Source organism: Macaca nemestrina, chromosome 6 (genome assembly GCF_043159975.1).
Source record: "Macaca nemestrina isolate mMacNem1 chromosome 6, mMacNem.hap1, whole genome shotgun sequence".
Classification (NCBI taxonomy): domain Eukaryota; kingdom Metazoa; phylum Chordata; class Mammalia; order Primates; family Cercopithecidae; genus Macaca; species Macaca nemestrina.
The window spans coordinates 145415290-145439793 of NC_092130.1; the positions used below are offsets into that span (position 1 = coordinate 145415290).

Sequence of the window (24504 nt, forward strand, 5' to 3'; positions counted from 1 at the left end):
AGATGGGAAGATTTGCTCATCCAGGTAACAAATAAATGGTATGATATCAGTGTGGTGTTGGCATAAGGATAGACAATTGGAGCAATGCAACAGACTTACACATAAGTGGTCATCTAATGTATAACAAAGATGATAGTTCAGTGAAACGGTGAAAGGGTTTAGCACTACCTATGAAAACTGAGGTATTATGTATAGTATTGTCTACTAACTTTGAAGATAGCACATATTGCTAGATGTATACCCAACAGTTATCTATGCCCATGGGTACCAGTAGACATGGTCAAACATTCATAGTATCCATACCAACACCAAATTGAAAACTCAAAGGTATATCACAAGCACACTGGTTAAATAAATTGTGATACATTAATGTAATGAAACACAATACAGCAACAAAAAATGAACAATATAAGATGAATCTCACAAAGAAACTTGAGCAAAAAAAGACACAGAAAAGACAAAAGATATGAGTCCATTTATCTAAAGCTCAAAAGCAAGGAAAGCTACACATCAGTGTTTAGAGCTATAAACTTTGGTAATAAAACTTTTAAGAACATCAAGGAAATGATTCCTAAAAAGGCAATACGGTGGTCCCCTTTAGAGAATACGAAGTGCGTTAGGAATGGGAAGAAGCAAAGTATGACTAGGTAGCTGCACCCTTTATTCAATTTCTCCCCAGGTAGTGGTGCCATGAGTATTTACTTTAGCTGGGTTCATTAAGTCATGCAAAACAATGAGAGGAGTTATCATTGCTTCTGAGAGGGAAAAAAGAACAAAAGAAAGAGAGGGAGGAAGAAAGGAAACACTGAGTCTGCTTGCATGAGAAGGTCAGAGAAAAAGAAGCCTGAAGGCAGAGAGGCCAAGAAGGGACTTGGAAAGTGCCCAGTAGGAAATTTTGTTTGCTGTGAGATCTGCGATGCAAGGCCCTCTTCTGCCTCTTTCACAAAGTCTTTTGGAAAGTTGATGCTGCTTTCTGTTTGAATGAGATATTTCATGGAAACTCAAAGAAGGCTTGGCATGTTGTGAAAAGAGAAGACATCTTGGTATACCCAGGACCCGGTAGATGAGGGAATAGCAATTGATCATCTGAGTTAAACTCCGTGTGTATCTTCTTCATGGTGTGGACCTTCTGCTTGGATTAAAGTTACGTGTATGCCTCCCCTTTCCCTTTTGATTTGGGTAGAAATGATATAAGCTTTGAAGTCATATAGACCTAGGTTCAAATTTCATTTTGATATTTACCTGCTAAGAGAATTTGGACAAGTTTCTTAGCCTTTCTGAACCTTAATTCCCCACCGTAAATTGGATAATAACAATACTTACCCCACAGGTGACTTAGGAAAAATGCCTAGCAGAGGGGTTGCCAGCTAGAGCCCTATAGGCCAGATGTGTGATTTGCTTGGCTCTGCAGCATATTTTTAAAAAATTTTTCTTTCATTTCTTACATGTTAAAATTAGTAGTTTTACATAAAAATCTGAATGCTTGGTTTTTCTTGGAAAATTGGAAAATCTGACCATGCCAGACCTCATTTTTAAATGGCAATTGCATGTGCCCCTGCAAGCAGGGGTGTGACTTCCGCTTGGTCCCAGACCCATTCCGTCTTGATTTTCTTACACTTGATCCGCCTCATTAACATTTCCTGAATGCCTTTAGGCCCTGCACTTGGAACTGGAGTCCAGCACAGAAAATAACCTAAGTGTTTGTTCATTTGTTTCATGATCTCAAAAATTTATTGACCAAATCACATTTCTCTATTTCTTTCAGAAAAAAAAAAAATGTTTTGAAGGTACAACTTTCTACAGTGCTTGAGAACATTGTGTAAATTTTCTACTTATAGCATATTACCAACCTTGGTATTCAATGAATGTGTATTACTAACAGGAAATACAACGAACATTGCTTACCATGTGAGATACTGCTAAAGAAGCCTGTTGCCAGGTGTCCATGACCAACTTTTCATCAGCCTCAAAGTTGGACTCAACGTTTTCTAGGGAGTTATCCATCTTGCCCTTCAGTATTGATTTTGTTTTTGGTTTGGGCGTAACTGTTTCCAGAGAAATGGATATTCGAGGAAATAGAGGAATTCTTTGAGAAACAAACAAGCAAAAGGGATATAAAAATTTTGCTTAACAGAATTCTGTTTTTGTGACCATGTTACTTTGTAAATTTTACTCTCTTGGTTTAATTTCAATTTTCAAAGTTTTCCTGGAAGAATTATTTTAATGGAGAAAAGATTACAAAAGACTGCATTCAAGTTTTTGTGGTCTAGAACGTCTTGTTAATAAGAAGAGACTCAAAGCAAACAACAACAAAAAACATAACTTTGAGACTTAATTCTCAGTAATTATAAAGCAGAGGATTAGACAATGGCCATTATAAAAAAAATGTGACTTTGTAATTTGTTCCAGAGCATACACTTCCCATGAAGGATAAATTAAAAAGTCAGTCATGAAAAAGCAAACCAAACAAAACTGGGCATCACTTTTCCAAGGTGACAAGTATCATTTGGCATCCCGGAGGGCACAACTGAAGGTAGGACATGACTGTCCATGGCCATATCACACTGAACACACCTGATCTCCTCTGACAGTAGCACATGACTAATAGTCATGTGAGGTCTGAAAGGGGCTACTGCACAGAGGCAGCTAAGTTGTGATGGTAGGTGGGGTAGCCTGCAGCACCATCCCCACAAAGGTTTTTTCTTTGTTTTATAAAGTGCTGTGGGGACACAAAGTTAAGCTCTCCCTCCCTCTTCCCTTATTGCTGCTCCTGTGAAGAAATTTTTGAGCTGCCTCTGGGAATATCTTATCCCAGAAGGATCCCAGGATCTCAAAGGTTAACAGAAGCAGGGAAAGATCTACAAGGTAGAATGCTTATTGTGACTGAGATCTCCCTTTAGTAATAGAAAGAGCAAAGGGCTATCAGCTTGGGGAAGAAATGAGAAGAGAACAGCTCCAAGGATGCCTTTGTTGAAACTAGAGGAAGAGAGTCAGAATCAGTAATCTAGGAACAAGCATTTGGTTTTGTAGACTCAAGTTGCTGGAGAACAGAGCAGTGATTCAGAAAAATGAATCACTGGTACAGCATCACAGTCACAGTCTACCATGCCTAAAAAGGCAGTGTATTGAGGATCTGCTACTCATCTGCCCCCAAATTAAATTACATTTTAAAAATCAAATAAGGCTAAATCACTGTTACTCCAGTTTGACTGTGATTCATGTGCTCAAAAAGTTAGGGTAAGGCTTATGTGATCATCTCGAGATGTTTAATACAGTACAACATGTATTTTTCAACATCTTGCTTTGGACGACAGAACTGGTGGTATATAACTTAGAATAAGAATTTGCATTTAGAATTTATTTACTGGAAAATACTCTGATTGAGGTAGCTCTCTCACTATTAGTAGGTATAAACTTGAGCATGTCATTTGACTTTATCAAGTTCAGTTCCTCTTGGAATAATACAAATATGATAATTATTACAAGCATTCATTATCAACTAAGAGTTATTACTATCATTGTGAATAATCTTATGATACTACTACTAATATTATTACTATATGGTTGTTGGGAGGAATAAAGCATACAAAATATATGAAAATTTTTAACATTGTTCTTGTTTTCCTTTATATATGACAGGTTGATAGGTTAATTGGTTGATATATTGATTGACTGATAGTTCCAGTAGGTACCCAAAGCTGTGATTTGAGGCTGAGATTGGTGCAGAGTTATTCACAGGAAATAAGAACTGGCTGTTCTTTTGCCAGTTTCATTCTACTACCCAACATCAACAGCTTACCCATTATGCCTAACTTGCTATCGTGTGCTGAGAACAGAATGTACTGCCACTCTAGACATAGACATTTGGCCTCTTTTGATGGTTCTAGTGGTTTATATTGCTTTTGGATTTTTAAAAATTGTTTTTAATCTCAAAGTTCTCTTTCAGCATCTTGCTGAATATTTTCCTTCTATTTGTGTCAAAAAGAGGGGGCATGTTTTTACTCTTAGATATTCTTGTGTACACATGGGCCTGACAGGGATGTGATGGGAGTAGATGGAAAAAGCCAGGAGAGAACAGAAATGGGCTTTAGATCACTGCATAAAATATTGTGTTCAGGCCATCTCAAATTCTTTTTGGAACAAGGGAGGGTAAAAGAAACAAATCAGGAAGATACAATAGGTAATAATCAATATTTACTGAGAGTTATTGGGACTCAGTCTCATCTTCTGATACCACGAGATGGTACTAAATGCTTTGTAGATTTTATTTTCCATAATCTTCACAACATCCCTTCTTTACCGATAAGGAAACTGAGGGTTAAGAGAGATGGAGTGACTTGACAACAAATAAATTGTCTTAATTTATTCACATACAATGATTAACAGAACTAGGATTCAAACCAGATCTGTCTTACTTCAAAATATATTCATTATTCTGCGTTTAGTTTGTGCAACTCCTGACACCTGCATTGACTGAGCAAACTTGTAAAAATATGGTACACTGCCTTCAACATAAAATATATAGCTCACCCCCTTGGAGATTTACTTTTAACTTTCAGTGACTTTATATTATTTTTTTAAATCTGAGTTTCTTTTTCCCCTCCTCATATGTGATATAATGTTTTTTGTTTATCACCTGCCTACTGATCATTTAAAAGGATTGTTTTAATTCTTCACTATATTTTATTGATTTAGTTCAAATTAAAATTCATTTAATTTTTAAGGATTTTGAATTCTATTTTTTAATTGCTTTAATTTTAAAAGCTCTCTTAATTTTTTATAGCTGGAAACCATGCCACAGGAATCACCACCACTCCTACCTCCCATTTCTAGAAGACATTTTTCTGTTTGTTCAGAACTTCTCAGAGTTGGGGATCTCGCCTTTCCCTTGCCCCTACCCATTGGATGTACAAAAACAATGACTTACAGACTTTTACATTGCACAGGATTTTCTTGGCAGAAAATAAAATTTTTCTTCTATCCTACCACCAAGTTTATTTTTTTGCTGGCAGAAATCTGATGTTAGACTATTAATAGGTCTTTCAGTCACTCTCATAAGGTCATTATCACATATTACTGAGACTTTACTGTTTCTCAATGTCTTTACCTGTAAAAGACTCAAAACACCTTTCATTTTCATTTATATAATACAATATGTACACACACACACACACACACACACACACACACACACACACACCTGCTTTGGTCCTTTCATAAAAGTGTTAGATGTTCATAATTTCTTTCTCTCTCTCTTTTTCTTTTCTTTTCTTTTTTTTTTTTTTTTTTTTTTGAGATTGGAGTCTCGCTCTGTCGCCCAGGCTGGAGTGCAGTGCCGCGATCTCGGCTCACTGCAACCTCCGCCTCCCGGGTTCACACCATTCTCAGCCTCCTGAATAGCTGGGACTACAGGTGCCTGCCACCACGCCCAGCTAATGTTTTTTGTATTTTTAGTAGAGACGGGGTTTCACCGAGTTAGCCAGGATGGTCTCGATTTCCTGACCTCGTGATCCCCTGCCTCGGCCTCCCAAAGTGCTGGGATTACAGGCGTGAGCCACCGCGCCTGGCCGAGGTTCATAATTTCTTACCAGAAACCGTTGGGGCCAAAAGTGTTTCAGAATTCAGAATTTGTGTGTTCCATATATTCCTGAATACCACCTGCAGAGTCTGTGGGATGACTCCATCATAAAACGCATTTTATCTCTGCAGCAAAATGAGTAAATATTCCCTATAAATTGGATCATGTATATTAGTAGTCTTAAGTCAATGACACAAAAACGATTAAAAAAAAGTTTGGTTATTAGAGCTTTTTTGGACCTTGGATTTGCAGATAAAGGAGTGTGATTTTTTATTAGTGGTAATTAATTTTAAATCACAAAACTTTATGTTTAAAACAATACAGTGTGATATAATAGCCTGCCTTACCCAAGTTGGCTTTCGGAATTGTCTTTATTATCCAGCTGGACCAAAGGGATTCGAGTAAATCTCTTATTGTCCTCTATTGGGATTTTACTTTCCATTCCCCGGTAATAATCTTGAAGGAGTCTCTTCGTATCTTGGAAACGGTTCAGTTCTGCCTTTAATAGGAAATGTGAATGTTAATATCCAAGAAAGAACAAGCTGATCTGTACATATTTCCGATATAAGCCTCTGAAAGCGCTAGTTTGAAAACATTTACATTGAAAATAATTTTCTGGAAATTAAGAAGGAGCATTGGTTATAAGTCTATATCTAAGATTTTCATTAAAATTAAAGATAACTAGTGACTGCATTCTCTATATTTATGAAACATGATTCTACTTAACAAAATGACTTTTCTATGCCTCTTGACATTGTGACAGTTACAGGATATATGATGTTTCAAGTAATGCATGCTATTCACTATTTTAACATTAGCAATTCCTGTGTCCTAGATTCAATCAGCCAATATAGTAGCAAACTTCTTTGCCATAGGTAGCATATGAGTTGATTTGGGAGATGCCAAAAAACACTATACACACAAATACAAAATACAAATACAAAAAGACACTAGGTTCTGGTTCACTAGAGCAACTTAACTTAGCTGTGGAGAAACGACAAAGGGCAACATAAAGTTTTTTTTTTGTTTGTTTCCTTTTTGAAACAGAGTCTTGCTCTATCACACAGGCTGGAATGCAGTGGTATGATCCCAGCTCATTGCAACCTCCACCTTCTGGGTTCAAGCGATTTTCCTGCCTCAGCCTCCTGAGTAGCTGGGTTTACAGGGCCCTGCCCCCACGCCCTCCTAATTTTTGTATATTTAGTCAAGACAGGGTTTTGCAATGTTGGCCAGGCTGGTTTCGAACTCCTGACCTCAGGTGATCTGTATACCTCAGCCTCCCAAAGTGCTGGGATTACAGGCATGAGCCACTGCGCCCGGCAACATAGAGTCTAAAGAATAGTTCTCTTTCCACAATTTCCTCTGTTGTTCAATATGCGGAGAAGAGAGATAATTCAGTTCCTCCAGTGCTCACAACTAAACCCTTCTGCTTGCTTTGCAAGTAAGTACCTTGTGAAAAATGGAGCAACCCAGAGGAGCTGGTGGCAAGGTGAGCATCGGTCATTCCCTTGTTGTGTCTCCCTGTCAGCAAAGGTCATTTCCTTTTGTGGTATGCATACGCTGAAGTGTGTGCATAGTGAGATTCTGCACAGTGCCAACAACACAAATGTAGAATGTGGTATTTTTCAACCTGGTCTCCCATTGGGTTTAGAACAATATGGTGTATATCTGTGCTCCTCTTTGTTAGTGCAAACATGACCTCCAGACTTTAGTCACCTGGGCTACTTAAATCAGTACCTGAGGGCCTAAATATTGACGCTCTTTACATAGATGAATTCCATGATATCTAGCTAATTACAGAAAGCATCATTTTAAAAAGAAAAACAAAATTGACCTAATGTTCAAAGCCTTATCTAAACCAAACTCAAAGATATTTATGAAGAGATCCCTACATTTATCAAACAATTATGTCACTACTTATTTTGTAAAATATCAAGAAATATTCTCTTATTGCCATATTCACAGTACAGAATAAAAAAAGTCTGGTTTTTTACTGTAGTCTACAACAAAAGACAAGAACAGTTTCAATAAGTCTGTGTTTGATATAGAAAAGGTTAAGCCAAATTGCTCCTGGAAAAAGCTGTTTTCTGTACTATTCAACTTTTCTAATCAAATGACTGAAACAGGAAAAAATTAATTTGGTGAACGTGCATCTAAGCTAAAAAATAAAAGTACCATTTATGTATTGTTTCACATTACAGAACATTTTCAATAGTCTCCTTGGATTTTAAACATAAATATATATTTAAGTAGTTTTTTAAACTAGCATTTTGAAATGACAAGAAAAACTAAACCTTTTTCTCTTTCCTTGCAAAACAACAAAATTAAGTTTTAAAATATTAATGTATGAACAAATCCTACAGTTTGACAATAAGTGTTTGCACCTGTCATGCTTAGGTTTGGTAAAACAGAGGAGAAAAATGAGTCTTGTAAATTATGAGAACTTGCAGAATGCCACATTTATGGTGAATTGGATCATATAGAAACCCAATTTGTACAAACTGAATATTGACAACTTTGGGGAATTAAAATAAGTGTGTTGAGGTTATAAAAATTATTAGTCATTAAATCATAGCATTGTATTATTTAGTAAATAAATTTAGAAATCAGAAAATTATTTCCTCCTTAACTTATAGAACTAAACTATTTAATAAAGATTAGGTTTAGTAGAGCTTCTTTTATACAATTGGTATTTGGGACAGTGCTGTTCTCTGTGCCTTAGGCTTACCTTACTGTAGTGATTATCTTATGCAAAATATTAATTTATTTTTAGAAGGCATAATTTAATTAACTAAATCTGAATAAGATGCCATACTATATCCAAGATTTTCATAAAGGCAGAATTAATCAAAATTCCTGTTATATTTATGATAACTAGTAAACAATATTTTCTCTTAAGATTTTTAATTGTGACAGAATCTTAGATTTAAAAGGAATTTTAGAAATCATCTAGCATAGCATTTTCTAAAATACATTTTGTAGAAAACTTGTCCTATAGGCAGTTAATGAGTACCTTGTTGGGGAAGAAACAAAAACTTCTCAAGATCAAATAGTGTAGAAAATAGAAATAGAAAAAGGATTTCCTTCCTGTAGGGCATTTCGATATCTAAACACATCGATACACTCGTCAATCTCCCAGGGAGAGGTAGGAAGGCTAGAGTAGATAGCACTTCCCAAAGTCATTTGATCACAGAGTCCTTGTTTTGTGAAACACCTTGTAGGACTAATGTCTATGGAACCTGCTTTGGGATACATTTATCTAGCTGTCTGTTATCCAATACCACAGATTCTTGAAGGCTTTCTCTAGTGTACATTCCACTGTTCCTCCAAAACCACGTGCAAACTTCTGCTTTTGAGCATCCTGGACAAAAAGCTCATTGCCTCCAAAGTCTGTTACTTGATGGGCTGTTCATTAGGCTCTTTCTTTAAATATTGAATTGAAACCTTCTCTTTTGTAATTTCCATAGGATCTTATTGATCAGTGCAAAATAAGGCTCTCTACAGTTCTATGCGGCAAACTTTCAACTATTTGAAAAATAAAGCAGTGGTTAGGAATACAGTAGACACTACCTTATCCATGGGGGATAAGTTTCAAGACCCCCAATGGATGAGTGAAACCTCAGATAGTTCCAAACATTATATACACTATGATTTCTCATCTGATAACTAAATTGGCTACTAAGTGACTAACAGATGGGCAGGTAGCATCTACAGGGTGGATACTATGGACAGGGGGATGATTCACATTCTGAGCAAGACAGAATGAAACAGTGTGAAACTTCATCACACTACTCAAAATGGAGCACAATTTAAAACTTATGAATTATTTATTTTTGGAAATTTCCATGTAATATTTTCAGACTGTGGGTAACAAACTATGGAAAATAAACCCGAGGAGAAGGGGGAGCTACTGTACTGGCTTTGAAGTCAGATGGGCAAATTGTTTCACCTGTGTTTGCCTCAATTTCTTCATTTGTGAAATGAAGATAATGGAACTTGCAGTAGGCTGGGTGTGGTGGCTCACTCCTGCAATCCCAGCACTGTGGGAGGCCGAGGCGGATGGATCACCTGAGGTCAGGAGTTCGAGACCAGCCTGGCCAACACGGTGAAACCGTGTCTCTACTAAAAATACCAAAATTAGCCAGGCGTGGTAGTGGGCACCTGTAATCCCAGCTACTTGGGAGGCTGAGGCAGGAGAATCGCTTGAACCCGGGAGGCGGAGGTTGCAGTGAGGTGAGATTGTACCATTGCACTCCAACTTGGGTGCAAGAGTGAAAACTTGTTGGGAAGTTTTAATGTATTCTACATAAAAATCTTTAGAATGGTGCCTGGCATATATATAGTAAGAATTTAGTAAATGTTAGCTTTTATTTACTGCTTTTTCCTCTTTATTCCTTGTTGGTCTTAGATATTAGTTCAGTTTCTCAAGATAAAAGTCCTATACCTAGGGATTATTGAAATATTGAGTCATATAACATTTCCAAAGGTGGTATGTATTGCTGTTAATCAAGAATGATTCATAAAAAGTATCTGCCTTCATTATTGGTTTTCAACTATTTCTGCCATAAGCTTTTGATACAACTGTTTATAATACTTGATTTTTGCTTGCCCAAACCAATGTCATGGGGATGCTATACAGACTGGTCTAGGCTGCTTAGGCACCTCACTTTAATCTTTGCATACAACTCATGCCATGTGGATCTGTCCTCCTGGTTGTGACCCAGCTTTGTCCTCTGCTTTGGATGACATCTTTCTAACTCCATCTTCTCTTTCCAATCCAGATTCCTAACATGGCTGCATGGGGTCTTCACTGTCCTGGTATCCTGATTTCTTGAAACCTCCTACCTGAGGGGCTGCTCCTGCCTCTCAGATTTCTGCTGATATTTCAGACCTTCTGTGGTCTGGCCTATGCCTGAGCCATGAATTGTCCCTTTGAGGACTGGAAGTATCAGCATGTATTGGTCCTTTGATGAAAAGACATTTACTGAACACCTATTATGCACTAGCTGTAGGGATTGCCAGATAAGTACTCTCATTTCCTGTAGTATCTCTTTATCTAAGTAAATCAACTAAAGACCAGAAATGTACCCTTTTCCATTCTCTATCTTCACTCCTGTTGTTTTAGGAAAAAAATACTCACGTACACACAACTTGAACGAAGACAGCCTTCATATTCTCTTCAGCTTGACCCAACTTTAGACAGGCTGCTTCCTGACTCTAGACCCCACTTCCCTTTTGTTAGAGCATTTGCTTTAAGAAAACTTGACGTTGTAAATCCTTTCACTGTTCCTTTGAGATGTAAATCTTTTCAAAAGCCTCCTACCATTTGTACAACCCAGAAAAGAATGTCTTTCTCAAGGACCTAAAAACCATCTCTTTGTAATGTAGTTAATCATCAAGGAATACAGTGCCTCTGTCTCCCAGTTCCTGTGTGAGAGTAGGAGCCTAACTTCACTGGGTGCATTGCTTCAAGTCCTAAAACTACCTCCTGTGATGAAGATTGTAGAAAGTTGACTTTTCCTTCTGATAACGTCAATTGGCAAACACAGTTGGCCTATGACCCATACCTTCTAACCTACTCAGGCTCTTAAAAACTCTCTAGCCCTTTGTCTTGGCAGAATTGGGTTTGTGCTTTCTCCCCGATTGCTGGCAATGGTGTCAGAATAAAATCAGCACCTGTCTTCTAATCTTGTCCTGTGCAATTTTTTTTTTTAACTTAATAGGCTGCAAATATAAGTTAATCAGGTTGCATTGATTATGGTCTGTTTTTCTAGTCCAGTATTGGAAAACTTTTTATTTTCAGGAATCAAATGTCTGCCTGACCTGATCTTGCCTATGTTTATTGTGGTCAGGCTGCTTTCCTGGGCTTTCTTTGTCCACTTAAGGGGTCTGCTTTGAGAGTCTGGTGAGGTAACTCAGTTGTAGACACTATTTCTACTGTGGCTTTCTACATATCTAGGCCACCTGGAGCAACGCTGGTGGGTAGTTGCTTGAGATGCTTTCAATTTGGGTGCATATTGGGCTGGACCAAAATGTATTATTTCAGCTAGCTTTCTTGGTGAGTTGGAGCTCATACCAGGCATAGTGCTATACCAAAATGAGCCCTGAACAGATCTCTCATATTCCCAAGAAAGTGTCATATGAGGGACTGAGGGATGAGGCTGTGAAGGGAAGTGCCTGGGTCATTGTGACCACTGCTCTTACCTGCATCAGGGAAAAGAAATGGTTCATTGTCATTCCAAGAGAGTCCTGTAACCAGTTCTCATTAATGATGTCAAGCCGCTCCTGCTCTGCCTCTTCCTTCCGTGCGTCACAAATGTCCCACAGGCGGTCTCGCAGATCCTAGACAGAAAACAGGCATCGGCATTGTCACTATGCTTTAGACTGCTGCTCAAACCACCTAGGTGCAATAAAACTAAAATCCTTTGCCTCTCTTAAAAATGTCTCTAAAGAAATTTTACACCAATTGCACTCGTGCATTGTATGTGCTCATTCAACCAATATTCATTTTGAGTCTACTCTGTCAGTCCCTCACATTTGAAGAGGACCTCACCACATCATATGTCTATGCCTACCACAAACCCACTATGTTTTACTTTATTCATGAATGGCTATGTTTTATGTGCTTTAATCCTTCCTAAAAAAAAATGTGTTTGATTGAAAAAGTCCTTTCAGTGAATTTTTTTGGGGGAAATGGCAATTGTTGGTGGAAAAAATATGCAGCTGTATTAAATTAGGGGCATAAATTTGTTAATTAACACCACAGGTGTAACATATTGTTCACCAAAAATATATATATCACAGTTTCTTTATCCACTCATTGATTGACGGTTATTTGGGTTGGTTCCACGATTTTGCAATTGTGAATTGTGCTGCTATAAACAGCGTGGGCAAGTATCTTTTTCAAATAATGACTTCCTTTCAACTGGGTAGATACCCAATAATAGGATTGCTGGATCAAATGATAGTTCTACTTTTAGTTCTTAAAGGAATCTCCACACTGTTTTCCATAGTGTCTGTACTAGTTTACATTCCCACCAGCAGCGTAGAAGTGTTCCCTGATCACCGCATCCTCGCCAACATCTACTGGTTTTTGTTTTTTTCATTATGGCCATTCTTGCAGGAGTAAGGTGGTATCACATTGTGGTTTTGATTTGCATTTCCCTGATCATTAGTGATGCTGAGCATCTTTTCATATGTTTATTGCCCATTTGTATATCTTCTTTTGAGAATTGTCTATTTATATCAGTAGCCCACTTCTTGATGGGATTGTTTTTTTCTTACTGATTTGAGTTCGTTGTAGATTCTGGATATTAGTCTTTTGTCAGATGTATAGATTGTGAAAATTTTCTCCCATTCTGTGGGTTGTCTGTTTACTCTGCTGACTGTCCATTTACTGTGCAAAAGCTGTTTGGCTTAATTAAGTCCCAGCTATTTATCTTTGCTTTTATTGCATTTGCTTTTGGGTTTTTCGTCATGAAATCCTTGCCTAAGCCAATGTCTAGAAGGGTTCTTCCAATGTTATCTTGTAGAATGAGTTGGGGTTTTGCAGGACAAGATATGAAAGCCAGCTAACCCTGTCCCAACAGGTCACTATTTCCTTACATTCACTCGTTGGTGTAGTTCAGCCTTTGTTTCCTCATCATCCCACAGGTCATCAGGAAGGGAGTTGAAATCAGCCTGCCATTGAGCTACAAAATCTTGCTTGTGATCTGGACGCTTTAGAAACTCCTGGAAACTTGTTCTGTAGACATGAAAAGAATGAGATAAATTTTATATGTCATGCCTCTAAACTGTAAAATTCTAACTTTGGAAACTTTACTTACCTAATCTCATATAAGTAAGCAAGCACAGTATGCTGGTCTTCCCTCAGATGCCTGAGTACTGTTTTGATGGTGTTTATATAGGAATTTTCTATTAGTTCCCAGTAAGGTACTAAAAACGAAGGCATTTCCTGTTAAATTGTAAAGTATAGAAATTTTTACTTCAAAATGAAAGTTCTTCTGAATAATAGAGTCAAAGGAATAGTCCCAAGTAAAAAGGTCAAGATGCAACTGCAACTACCTAAAGCATTCCTTGTGAGACTTTTTGCTCCTCTTCTCTCCCACGTCCCTACTACAGCAAATTCATATTCCAAATAATCCTCCATGTCTCAGCCCAGATATTATTTATTCCAGAAATTGGGGGACCGGGCACGGTGGCTCATGCCTGCAATCCCAGCACTTTGGGAGGCCAAGGTGGGCAGATCACGTAAGGTCAGGAGTTCTAGACCAGCCTAGCCAACATCATGAAAGCCTGTCTTTACTAAAAATACAAAAAAATAGCCAGGTGTGGTGCCATGTGCCAGTAATCCCAGCTACTCAGGAGGCAGAGGCAGGAGAATTGCTTGAACCTGAGAGGCAGAGCTTGCGGTGAGCTAAGATTGTGCCATTACACTCCAGCCTGGGCAACAAGAGTGAAATTCCATCTCAAAAAATATTATTTATTCCAGAAATCCTTCCCAGATACAACAAGTCTGCAAGGTCACACACTGAGGTTCTGAGGTTCTCCCTTAGCATCCTGTACTTTTCCCATCATAACACTGATACTGTTAATTGTAACATCATCATTTACTTGTCTGTACTCACCTCTAGAATGGCAGTTCCATAAAGCCAGAAACTGATTGTCTTGTTTACCATTATAAGAAGACTCTTCAAAAAGTTTATGAAAAATGCACATTATGAAAAAACTATGCATGAATTTTGAAATTCAATATTTGAACACATCTGAATAGGATGTAGTTTCAGACACTGAGAAAGATGAGATATCAGCTTGAAAAAAGCCCCTATCTGAGCAACATGAATTCTGCAAAAACTGAAACAAGAACAAACATCAAATTGCTGGTGAATCTTGGGAGGAAGAATGGTGAAATCATCGATGCTTTACAAAAAGTTTATGGGCACAATGTTCCAAAGAAATTAGCAGTTTACTAACTGATCTTAAGAAGGTGAGATAATGTTGAAGATGAAGACTGTAGCAGTAGACCAATTCATATCAATTTTCAAAGAAAAATTAACTTTTTGTGCCCTCACTGAAGAGGACCAATGATTAACAGCAGAACAATAGCCAACCCCACAGACATCTCAATTGGTTCAGCTTACACAACTCTGACTAAAAATAAAAGTGGAGCAAACTGTCCACTAGATGGATGTCAAAACCATTGTGCCCAGAATAGTGGTAGACAAGAGCAAAGCTTTCAATAGAAATTGTTAACAAGTGAGATCAAGATTCTAAAGCATTTCTTCAAAGAATTTGTAATGGGAGATGACGTGTGGCTTTATCAGTATGATTCTGAAGACAAAGCACAATCAAAGCAATGGCTACCAAGAGATAGAAGTGGTCCAGCCAAAGTAAAAGCAGACTGTATCAAGAGGAAAGGTCATGTAAAGAGTTTTTTTTTTTTTTGGATGCTCCAGGCATTTTGTTTGTTAAATTTCTGAGGGGCCAAAGAAAAATAACATCTGCTTATTATGAGAGTATTTGAGAAAGTTTGCTAAAGCTTTAGCAGAAAAACAACTGAGAAGCTTCACCAGAGAGTTGTTCTCCACCACTACAATTCTCCTGCTCATTCCCCTCATCAAACAAGAGCAATTTTGTAAAACACTTGATGGGAAATCATTAGGCATCCATGATATTGTTTGGCTCTGTGTCTCCACCCAAATCTCATCTCAAATTGTAATCCCCATAATCTCCATGTGTCAAGGGGAGGACCTGGTAGGAGGTGATTGGATCATGAGGTGGGTTTTCCCCATGCTGTTCTCATGATAGTGAGTTAGTTCTCATGCGACACGATGATTTTATGTGTTTGACAATTCCTCCTTCACACACACACATACACACTTTCACTTGCCTCCATGTAGTATGTGCCTGCTTTCCTCTCTGCCATGATCGTAAGTTTCCCAAGGCCTCCCCAGCCATGTGGAACTGTGTGAGTCAATTAAACCTCTTTCTTTTATAAATGACCCAGTCTTGGTATTTCTTTATAGCATTGTGAAAACAAACTAATACAATCCACCTTGTATTTCTGATTTGGCTCCATCTACCTTCTTTTTGTTTCCTAATCTTGAAATAGCTGTAAAGGGTACCCATTTTTTTTTTTTAAACAAATAACGTAAAAAAGACTGCATTGACATGATTCAACTCTTGGGACCCTCATTTCCTTAAGGATGGACCACATTGTTGGCATTATCTCCTACAAAAGTGTCTTAAACTTGAAGCTTATGTTGATAAATAAGGCTTATTTTTAAGTTTTTATCTTTTAATTCAATTTTTCCACAAGCTTTTTGAAGTCCTCTCATGCCATCTTTTCTTTAATTACCATAGTGTTTGGGACATAGTTGGCCCTCAAGGAATAGTTATTGAATGAAGAAATTGAATCATCACAGGTGACATATTTTGTCTCAGTTAGGAAACTGCCTAGCATGAAGAACACCTAGTGTTCATGTCAGGGTGATGATGAGTTATTTCTCTGATTACATTTAGAAGGTTCTTTCATTCCTGTGTGCTTCATGAAAATCAGAAATTTTCTTTTATATTTTCTTTAATAATGCAAATAAACAATCAAAACCAAGAAATAATCTAAATTAATAAAGCTGAGGATCCATATTATATTAATTATATTTTTATTGGCTGTGCATTTATTTACTCAGGGGGTTACACATGGAGACATTAAAGGTCATCTGGGCTAATTTCCTCTCCAATCAAGAAATGCCAAACGCTAGAGATATATTATCTAATCTCCCTGTGGACCTCATGTATGCATCAAGCACAGAATTTCAAGGCAACCTCCTTCAATGTTCACAACTCATGTTACTGGAAAACTTTTTCTTCTGTTGAGCAGACATTTGTCTTTCTGTAATTTCCACTGAGTCCTAGCTATCCTCTTTGGAGAAGGACAGACTACATTCTCACTATTTTTCTTATGGCAGAGACTGGCTTCAAGGAAGGCAATGACATAGGGAAAGAGGGAGGAAGGGACAGAATCCGGGAACGGATTGTACTATGTGTACTATGTTTTTTCCTATGCATACATTCCTATGATATAATTTAATTCATAATCAGGCACAGTAAAATATTAACAACTAATAATAAAATAGAACAATTATGACAATATACTGTAAAAAAAGTTACGTGATTGAGGGCTCTTCCTCTCTTTCTCTTACTCCCTGATCCACATATCCAGCCTTGCTCTCAAGGCTAGAGCAGGAATGGGTCTGCTCAACAGGAGTTATTCTTGCTGTGCAGACTCCAAATGATCATCTTTATATTTTATTAGTGCTCAAAAGTAATGTGTTTAATAATTTGCTCTTAAATTACAACAATAATTAATGTATACATTATTGGTCTGTATGTTACTAAGTCCCACTGCCCTTTCTTAAGTATTTAAGCATTTGCCTGCGTCTAGTTTTCTGGAATCCCCTGTACCCTCTGTGACTTCTGTGAGTCGTGGATAATGTAATATCTGTAGGTTCTTCCAGCCCCTGAGATGTAATTTTTCTGGGGTCTGGGAACTTGAATTTTCATGATGTAATGAGGTGCTCAGAGCTGTACTTTCCAATTAAATAGTTTTCCCTTTGTTAGAGAACACAAAATCATAGTAGGAATTCAGTAACCAAGGCAATATTCACTGAAGTTTCAGAGACCCTCACTTTATACAGGCGTTGTCCAAGTTCCTGAGAGGAGCGTAGTAATTTGCTCACACAAGCAACAGATTCATCTTCAGGTACCACTGGTCAGGTCTTCTGCCTTTTCCCAATTTGACTTCCTCTCTGTCACATTTCCTTCCATAATGAGTTATGAAGCTAAAAGAAAATGTCTAACTATCAACACTAAAAAATCCAATGAACCTTGCTAGAGGGAAGCCTCAATTATCTTTCTGTTCTCTCTGTAGGAAAATGAGCTTACAAAATCATTGTCACATGTAAAGACCTGCAAAAATAAAGAAAAACAGAGGGGTACTGGGCACGTAAAAAGTGTTTGTGGTGCTTGTCTGTTTCTTCCAGTTATAAAAATATTTCTTAACTGAATACAAATCAGTTCTAAATAAATATTCACTTCATGACTGATTCTGTATCTGCAATTTTGTGCTTCTTTTCTTAAAGAGGGTCCACCAAGTCTTTGGGACTCACAAAACCTTATTACTACCGTTAATTAATTTGACTTCATTTCATTTCTCATTTAAGATGATTTCAGGTTACCCAAGCTGGATTTCCATTTTCAGTCTTCTATTATCTTCTTAGACAATGTAACTACAAAATCTTTTTATTTTTGGCATTTTGGCAGAGACATCTACACATACCCTTGACTGTATTCTTTCAACATTTGAGTGCCTATGATGGGCTAGACACTCACTAAATTCCTATCCTTTTATAATTTTCTCAAATTTTTTGAGTACCTCCCCACTATCGCCCCTTTCCCCTGTAAAATGCCCTGGGATCACATTAGTTTCTTTGGTACATAATTGGGATTTTAAGGGCAAATTTTCTTGTTATTTGAGCCCATCCACTTCTCTTAGAGCCTTATTCCCCTTTAGAGGCTGATTATGATTTCACTATAGGTTTGAAATATGCTTTCCTGATAACTAGGGCACATATTTCTTATGTTCTGCCAGATCCTTCCTTTACTATTACACCTCCTTTATTAGTACTTTCTCCTAAATTATTGATCATTTCCATTTATCTAACTGTCCATATTTGTTGGTCAGTACTAAATTCGAAGCATAGACCCCTCTGTATTTTGAATGTTGAAATTGTCAGCAAGGCCAGTAGAGAATTGATCAAAAGCTCTGCTTTAATCTGAGTTACACGTCTGGCAGTAGAGTCCTATGTCTGTCAGCCTCCTGAAGGAGGACAGGTTTCCAAACCCAGCACACATGGCCCTGTGGCCCCTGGGCCCAGTTTCAGGGAGGAGTGTTGCTACAGGTTGGTTGAACGTGAGTGAGGGCACTAAGTGGGCCACATGGCCAGAGGCATGGCTACCTCTTTCATGGAGTCCTAGCCTTGGGAGTCTGTTCTTGTGACTCCACAGGATGGAAGCAAAGACCTCTCACTCTATCTGCCTTCTGTGTTCTCTCTGCACCTTCCTTTGTGGCTGGCAAAGGGTAGAGATCCCAGGTTCTCCTTACATTTGGCTGCTACCTGAATGCTGTATGGAAGCAGCCTCTGTTTTCAATCTCTCTCCCTCCATTTGTCTGCTGAAGTAAGGTTGACCTGGGGCCCTCAGAAGGTCTGGAAACAGGGTTACCAGATAAAGTACAGGATTCTCAGTTAAATTTGTTGTTTAACTGAAATCCAAGTTGAACTGGGCATCTGTCTTCCTCTTCCTTGGCAGGTGTATTAGTCCGTTTTCATGCAGCTGATAAAGACATACTTGAGACTGGGAAGAAAAAGAGGTTTAATTGGATTTCCAGTTCCACATGGCTGGGGAGGCCTCAGAGTCATGGTGTGAGGTGAAAGACACTTCTTACATGGCAGTGGCAGGAGAAAATGAGGAAGAAGCAAACGCGGAAACCCCTGTTAAACCCATCAGATCTCGTGAGACTTGTTCACTATCACGAGAACAGCATGGTAAAGAGTGGCCCCTATGATTCAGTGATCTCCCCTGAGTCTCTCCCACAACATGTGGGAATTCTGGGAGATACAATTCAAGTTGAGATTTGGGTAGGGACAAAACCAAACCATATCAGCAGGTAAACTCGGCAGTTCACATGTGGGGAGTCCAGAGTGGAAAAGAACTAGACTGGGCCTGTTTTGCTGTAGCAAAAGGTGTTTGCTACCTGACCTTACTTAGGAAATGAGAGGTGAGTGCTACACATCTTCCATGTCCCTCCACATCACTTTCCTTCACTTTGCTTAGTGGCTGGGGAGGCTAATGTATGTAAGCTACTTCAGGAAACTCCCTGGCCGTCCATCTTCTTGGCCAGAGTATTTTTCTGCTCTTGTTTGTGGGGTCACACTGCTTCCCTCTGGGGGAAAGTCACAGCTCCTGTCAGATGGCCCTCTAAGTGCAGAAGTTCTCTTGAGGCCCAAGGATCTACTCCCTTTCTGCACCTCCTCAGCCTAGGGGCCTTAGTGACCCCCAGCTGCCACTTGTTGGAGGGGAGGGAATAATCTAATCCTTGTAGGCTGCCATACTTATTGCCTATACATTTGTAAATAGTCTTTTATTCTACTCTTCTCAAATTATCATGTTTTCCATCAAATCCTGAGTGCTAGAAGATCTACTTGGAGCTGGTGCCATATTTCAATGTTAATTTTGTTTTAAAAAAATTCCTGTTTTTTATTTCTCTCTTGTCCTCTATAGATTTATTTCTTTCAAGGGCTTCAAGTTTTGGAGTTAAGGAATGAATTTAGGTGTTTTTGCCCCACACTCCCCATCACTTACCATATTGTATCATTTTAATTTTATCTCATTGCTAACACCCACTTCTGTATCTTGCTTCTATGGTAAGTTTTTTGAACCTATATATATATGTTAATATTAATATATATTAAAGTAGCTTCTGTTTGGCTGAGTGAGGTCAATTACATACCTTCATAATTACATCATTTAGTATTCTCAATTTTAAATATTTTCTGTTCTAATTTCACTCTCAATGCTAATTAATCAATTAGAAATCTATCAAGTTACATACTCTGTACTGTGTTTGTGTTGAATACAGTGAATTATTCCATGTTCCTACCCTCGCCAAAGAGTTTATAATTTAATTGGGAGAGAAGACATATCCCTAGGAAAGCTCAATAATAACAGCAACACCACAATTGCTGTATTTCATAATTGGGTCTCAAATGCCTGGCACAGATGGTCGCTGCTGAGTTCATCAGAGTAAGAGATCATTGGGGACTGGAATGAGGGAGGAGACCTTGTCTTTTAAAAAACTCTTTGCTGTTTAAAAAGTTTTAAAGGAAGGACTACTCTGTGGACTTTCTGAGAATTCATCTGTTAAAGCAACCAAAAATGGTAGATGGCAACCAGGCCTTGCGAGTTGAGCTGGGCGGAGCTTCCAGCGCTACCCTGGGACATCTCCTTGCCTTACACCAGCACACCCATTAACATTCCCAGGTCAGATAGCTGTCTGTTCTTTTATGGGTTTAGTTCGCTTCAAAAATATTCTTCTACTTCTAAAAAGTCAAAGATTAAACTTCTTTTAAAAGCATTATGATGAGGGTATTAAAACATGAATAGAAGGCTAGAAATCTGCTGGATATGTGTTCTGGGGAAGTCATTCTTCCAGGAATCTGCATCTCTGTGTGTTCCTGAGAAGAAAATTGTTCCTCACAGAACCCATTTGTTCCCCTGATTTTAGCACTCAATAGCAGTTCAAAGCATGACTCAGAAACTCAAGTAGGAGAAAGGATGAGATATGGGTCATTGAGTAGTCTCTAAAAAAAATCTCAGCTTTTTGAGGGGTAAATATATATTACCTGCTGTAAAAGACCTTCAGGATGTTGCAAATGACAGCATGAATCTTACTACATGCAGGAGAAAGAATGAATTCTACCAGCTTGATTCTAAATGGCCATACCTCAGGAACTGGTTCATTCACATAGACCCATTCTTCTGATCCTGGCTTAGGTGGCTGCGGCACTATTGCAACAGGTGATGTGTCTGTAGAGTCAGCAGGTGATTTCTTTACTGGTACTTTTCCTCCTGATGATTTTCCTTTAGGAGAACCTTAAACATGCGTATCAAATTATTCCAATACAAGTAAATGAATGGGACAGAATTCTGGTGGAGGAATACATCTATAATTGCCATGGACTTCAGGTGATTCATTAACTACTTTTTAAGGTTTTCTGAGGAGTCTTACAAAAAATTCTTATTCTCCACAGCCCCCAAATTAACCAATAATATTAATAATAGTAAATGTCTTAAAGCAATCCAACCTATCTAAGTGGCTAATATATTTGATATTTTATTTTCATCTCTGTTCTTGCTTTCATAATGAACATGTGACTTTTATAAAGTTTAGACTCTAGAACAAAGTGTATTTCACTTACTATTTCAAAAACTGGCAAATTAAACTCTCCACGCTGAATGAGAAAGAAGGTAGCTAGAACATGAGTGGTGCTCTTGGTATCCCTTGGAGACCAGGTAAGAGGGCAGAGAGAAAGGAGGATATTAAAAGAGTCAGCTGGAGTAGGTGAGGGATGCAGGGGAGGAGAAGAGGAGCTATTGTAGCCCCTGAACATTCTCTGCACATGACACAGGGTTTCTGTGGGGAAACTATATTTCTTGCTACAGTTATGGAGTAAAGATGAAGGTAGTTGCTGTGCCATAAGCCTGGCAGAATCAAGGCATGAGAGAAAGAGAAAGGAAAAGAAAGGGAAGGAAAGGAAGGGGAGGCGAGGGGAGGAAAGCGAGGGATGCTTGGGAAGAAAACAAGAAAGAGAAGGTCTAATTTTCAATTCAGAATCTGAAAAGGACATTCACTTCACTTTCCCTGATGACATAAAGAGGGGAATCTAGATCTGTTAAGTGGTACCCTATGGTATGAACAACTTTGGTCCTTAACTCAGAGAGCACTAATATTCCCTGAAAAGATCAAGTTATTACAGTTTGGAAATTCACTCCATTTAAAATTCCACTTACCTTTAGATTAATTATTGAAATTTTTAGATGCAGTTTGCAGACACCTGTACAACTAGGAGCACTTTCTTCCTCCAAAATGTATTTCTTTAATGAGTATTATTTAATGATAATGCCGTTTAGAAAAACAAATACATCTTCCACTTTTATGTTAGTTAAAAATAAGTGGATTGTAAGTAGAGGAGAAATTGTTAATTATATCTTGTGGGCAGTTTAGGTGATCTCCACTTATATATTTAAAAACAGTATCTATTATCTGTAGATCTGAAGTTATATCTAAATTATATAAAATTTAGAAAAATTTAAGAAAGTCTTTGTTTAGGCAGTAACTGACAATTTTCACAATTTGCTATATTTTTCTATATAATGATTTTCCCTTGACCTGAATCTCTGGTGAAGTACAAATGATAACTCTATGACCAATTTAAAATGAATTTCTCTAAATAAAATTCCTAAGAAGAAGAATTTTGTAATGATAAATTAGAGACTGGAATGAGTTTCTTTTTCTTTTCTTAAACATCATGATCATCCATTGAAAACAGAGAGAGTCAGGGAATATTTCTGGACTATTGTGCTTTGATTCTATACAACTTTTGTGTAACTTTTAACAATGAAAATGCTGAAGGGCAAAATATTTGAACAAATAAAAATGTATCTATGCGTTAGTGAATATTCACTTTTGAACAACATCTTTATCAGCATCTTAAATGTAACAAGCAGCATTACTTTTTAAGTATCCTCCATGCAACCATATGAAGGCTTCATTTTCTAATAAGATGTTTGCTTTTACTTGTAGAGCTGGATCATTGAGTCCTCAGTATAACTATTCCTCATGCTCATGGATGAAAGGTTTGGAAAATAATCTATGGATTAGCATATGGTAAAGGTACATATTACCAATTTTTTTGTTGTAAGAACCTGGTAGTATCACACAGAAACCCACGGCACTACAATGAGTATAAATAAAAATAAAATGCAGTAAAAAGAGAAATTCAATTTTAGAACACTGGATTTTAAAAATCAATGTTATAAATAAAGAAACAAAGACAAAGTGACAGATCAGTAGGTTTGAGCAAAGAGATAATAATAGGAACTCAGTGAAGGTCTGAGTAATTAAAAGTCAAGAGCTGGAACCAAAATTTACAACTAAGAAAGTAAATAGTTAATTCTAAGATAAGAGGATCAATTGATGAGAGGGCATTAGGAAAAGCAAACACTTTCAAATTAAATTGGCCTTCCTCAGGGAGGTAAAAGGATTGGGAGGTGAGAATTGTAGGAGGGAGGAAAAGATAGGGAAAGTCCGCTTTATGTGTTTTTTTGTTGTTGTTGTTTTCTTTTAAGAAAGGCATTATTTTTACTTTTCTGTTGCAAAATATGTCCTCTAGGACTTAATTTAATTAACAGCTTCACTAGATAGAAACAAGATCAATTAACAGTGATGGCTTTCTTATTGCCTTGGGGGTCAACCATGTTCAGCAAAAACTATCTTTTTGTTAACAGTGCTAATGGCTGCCTGGGCTGCCAACAATGGCAATCAAAGTGGAGATTTAGAGTGTATTAGATAAGATGAAAATTTTAGCTCAGAAATGGACCAGACTGAAGCAACATGACCAGGAAGAGAAGAGGTCCAGTGTTGAGCAAGGAGCCAGAGACTGAACATGTGTTCTCAGAACTCACTGCTGAAAAACTATTCTGAAAAAGCTCATGGAGGGAAAGCTTTCTCTGCTTACTGTCCTAAAATTTATGCTGTTACTCTATGTAGAGCTGGAGATACAGAATGTGGACGACTATAAAGTAATGAGACTGGTTATCTGGGGTTGCTTATAAAACCTAATTTTAGCATCTTTATAATCAATGACAAGAGGGAACTCTCCAGGTCAGCTTTGCAAAGGATTCGCCCTTCTGCCCACTGTCTTTAGTAACTTGGTCTGGGGCCAATAATAATAGTCCATATTTATTTACAGTTTATTCTGGGCCAGATCCTGTACTATTTACTTTTTTGCACATTTACTTATTCTTTATAATAGCCACATGAGTAGATACTCCTATTACTCCATTTCACAGATGAGGAAATTGAGGCATATTAAGGTACAGTAACTTGCCAGAGGTAACCCATATATGGTAAATGGCAGAGCTAGAATTTCAGTTTAGGCAGGGTGGCTGTAGACTCGATGCTTTTGATTGTCATACCTCATTGCCTTTTAGTGGCTATTGATGTATTTCATATTGATAAATGTTCTTTTGATTCATACTTAGAAGTCTGCAAACTCACAGAAGTTCTTATACTACTATTTACTTGG

General features: G+C 37.7%; 1 protein-coding gene across 8 annotated transcripts in view; it reads right to left on the bottom strand.

The window, feature by feature from the left end:
- LOC105473062 (sperm flagellar 2) overlaps window positions 1-24504 on the bottom strand; it is a 366010-nt gene that overhangs the window by 51230 nt on the left and 290276 nt on the right. For all 8 annotated transcript variants that reach the window (XM_011726675.3, XM_011726676.3, XM_011726674.3 and 5 more), the window contains 6 exons: window positions 21141-21289; window positions 13405-13532; window positions 13184-13322; window positions 11783-11920; window positions 5926-6077; window positions 1906-2086 (listed from right to left, as the gene is read on the bottom strand). In XM_011726675.3, the coding sequence (XP_011724977.2) occupies window positions 1906-2086; window positions 5926-6077; window positions 11783-11920; window positions 13184-13322; window positions 13405-13532; window positions 21141-21289 (887 nt within the window). The remainder of the gene's footprint in view (window positions 1-1905; window positions 2087-5925; window positions 6078-11782; window positions 11921-13183; window positions 13323-13404; window positions 13533-21140; window positions 21290-24504) is intronic.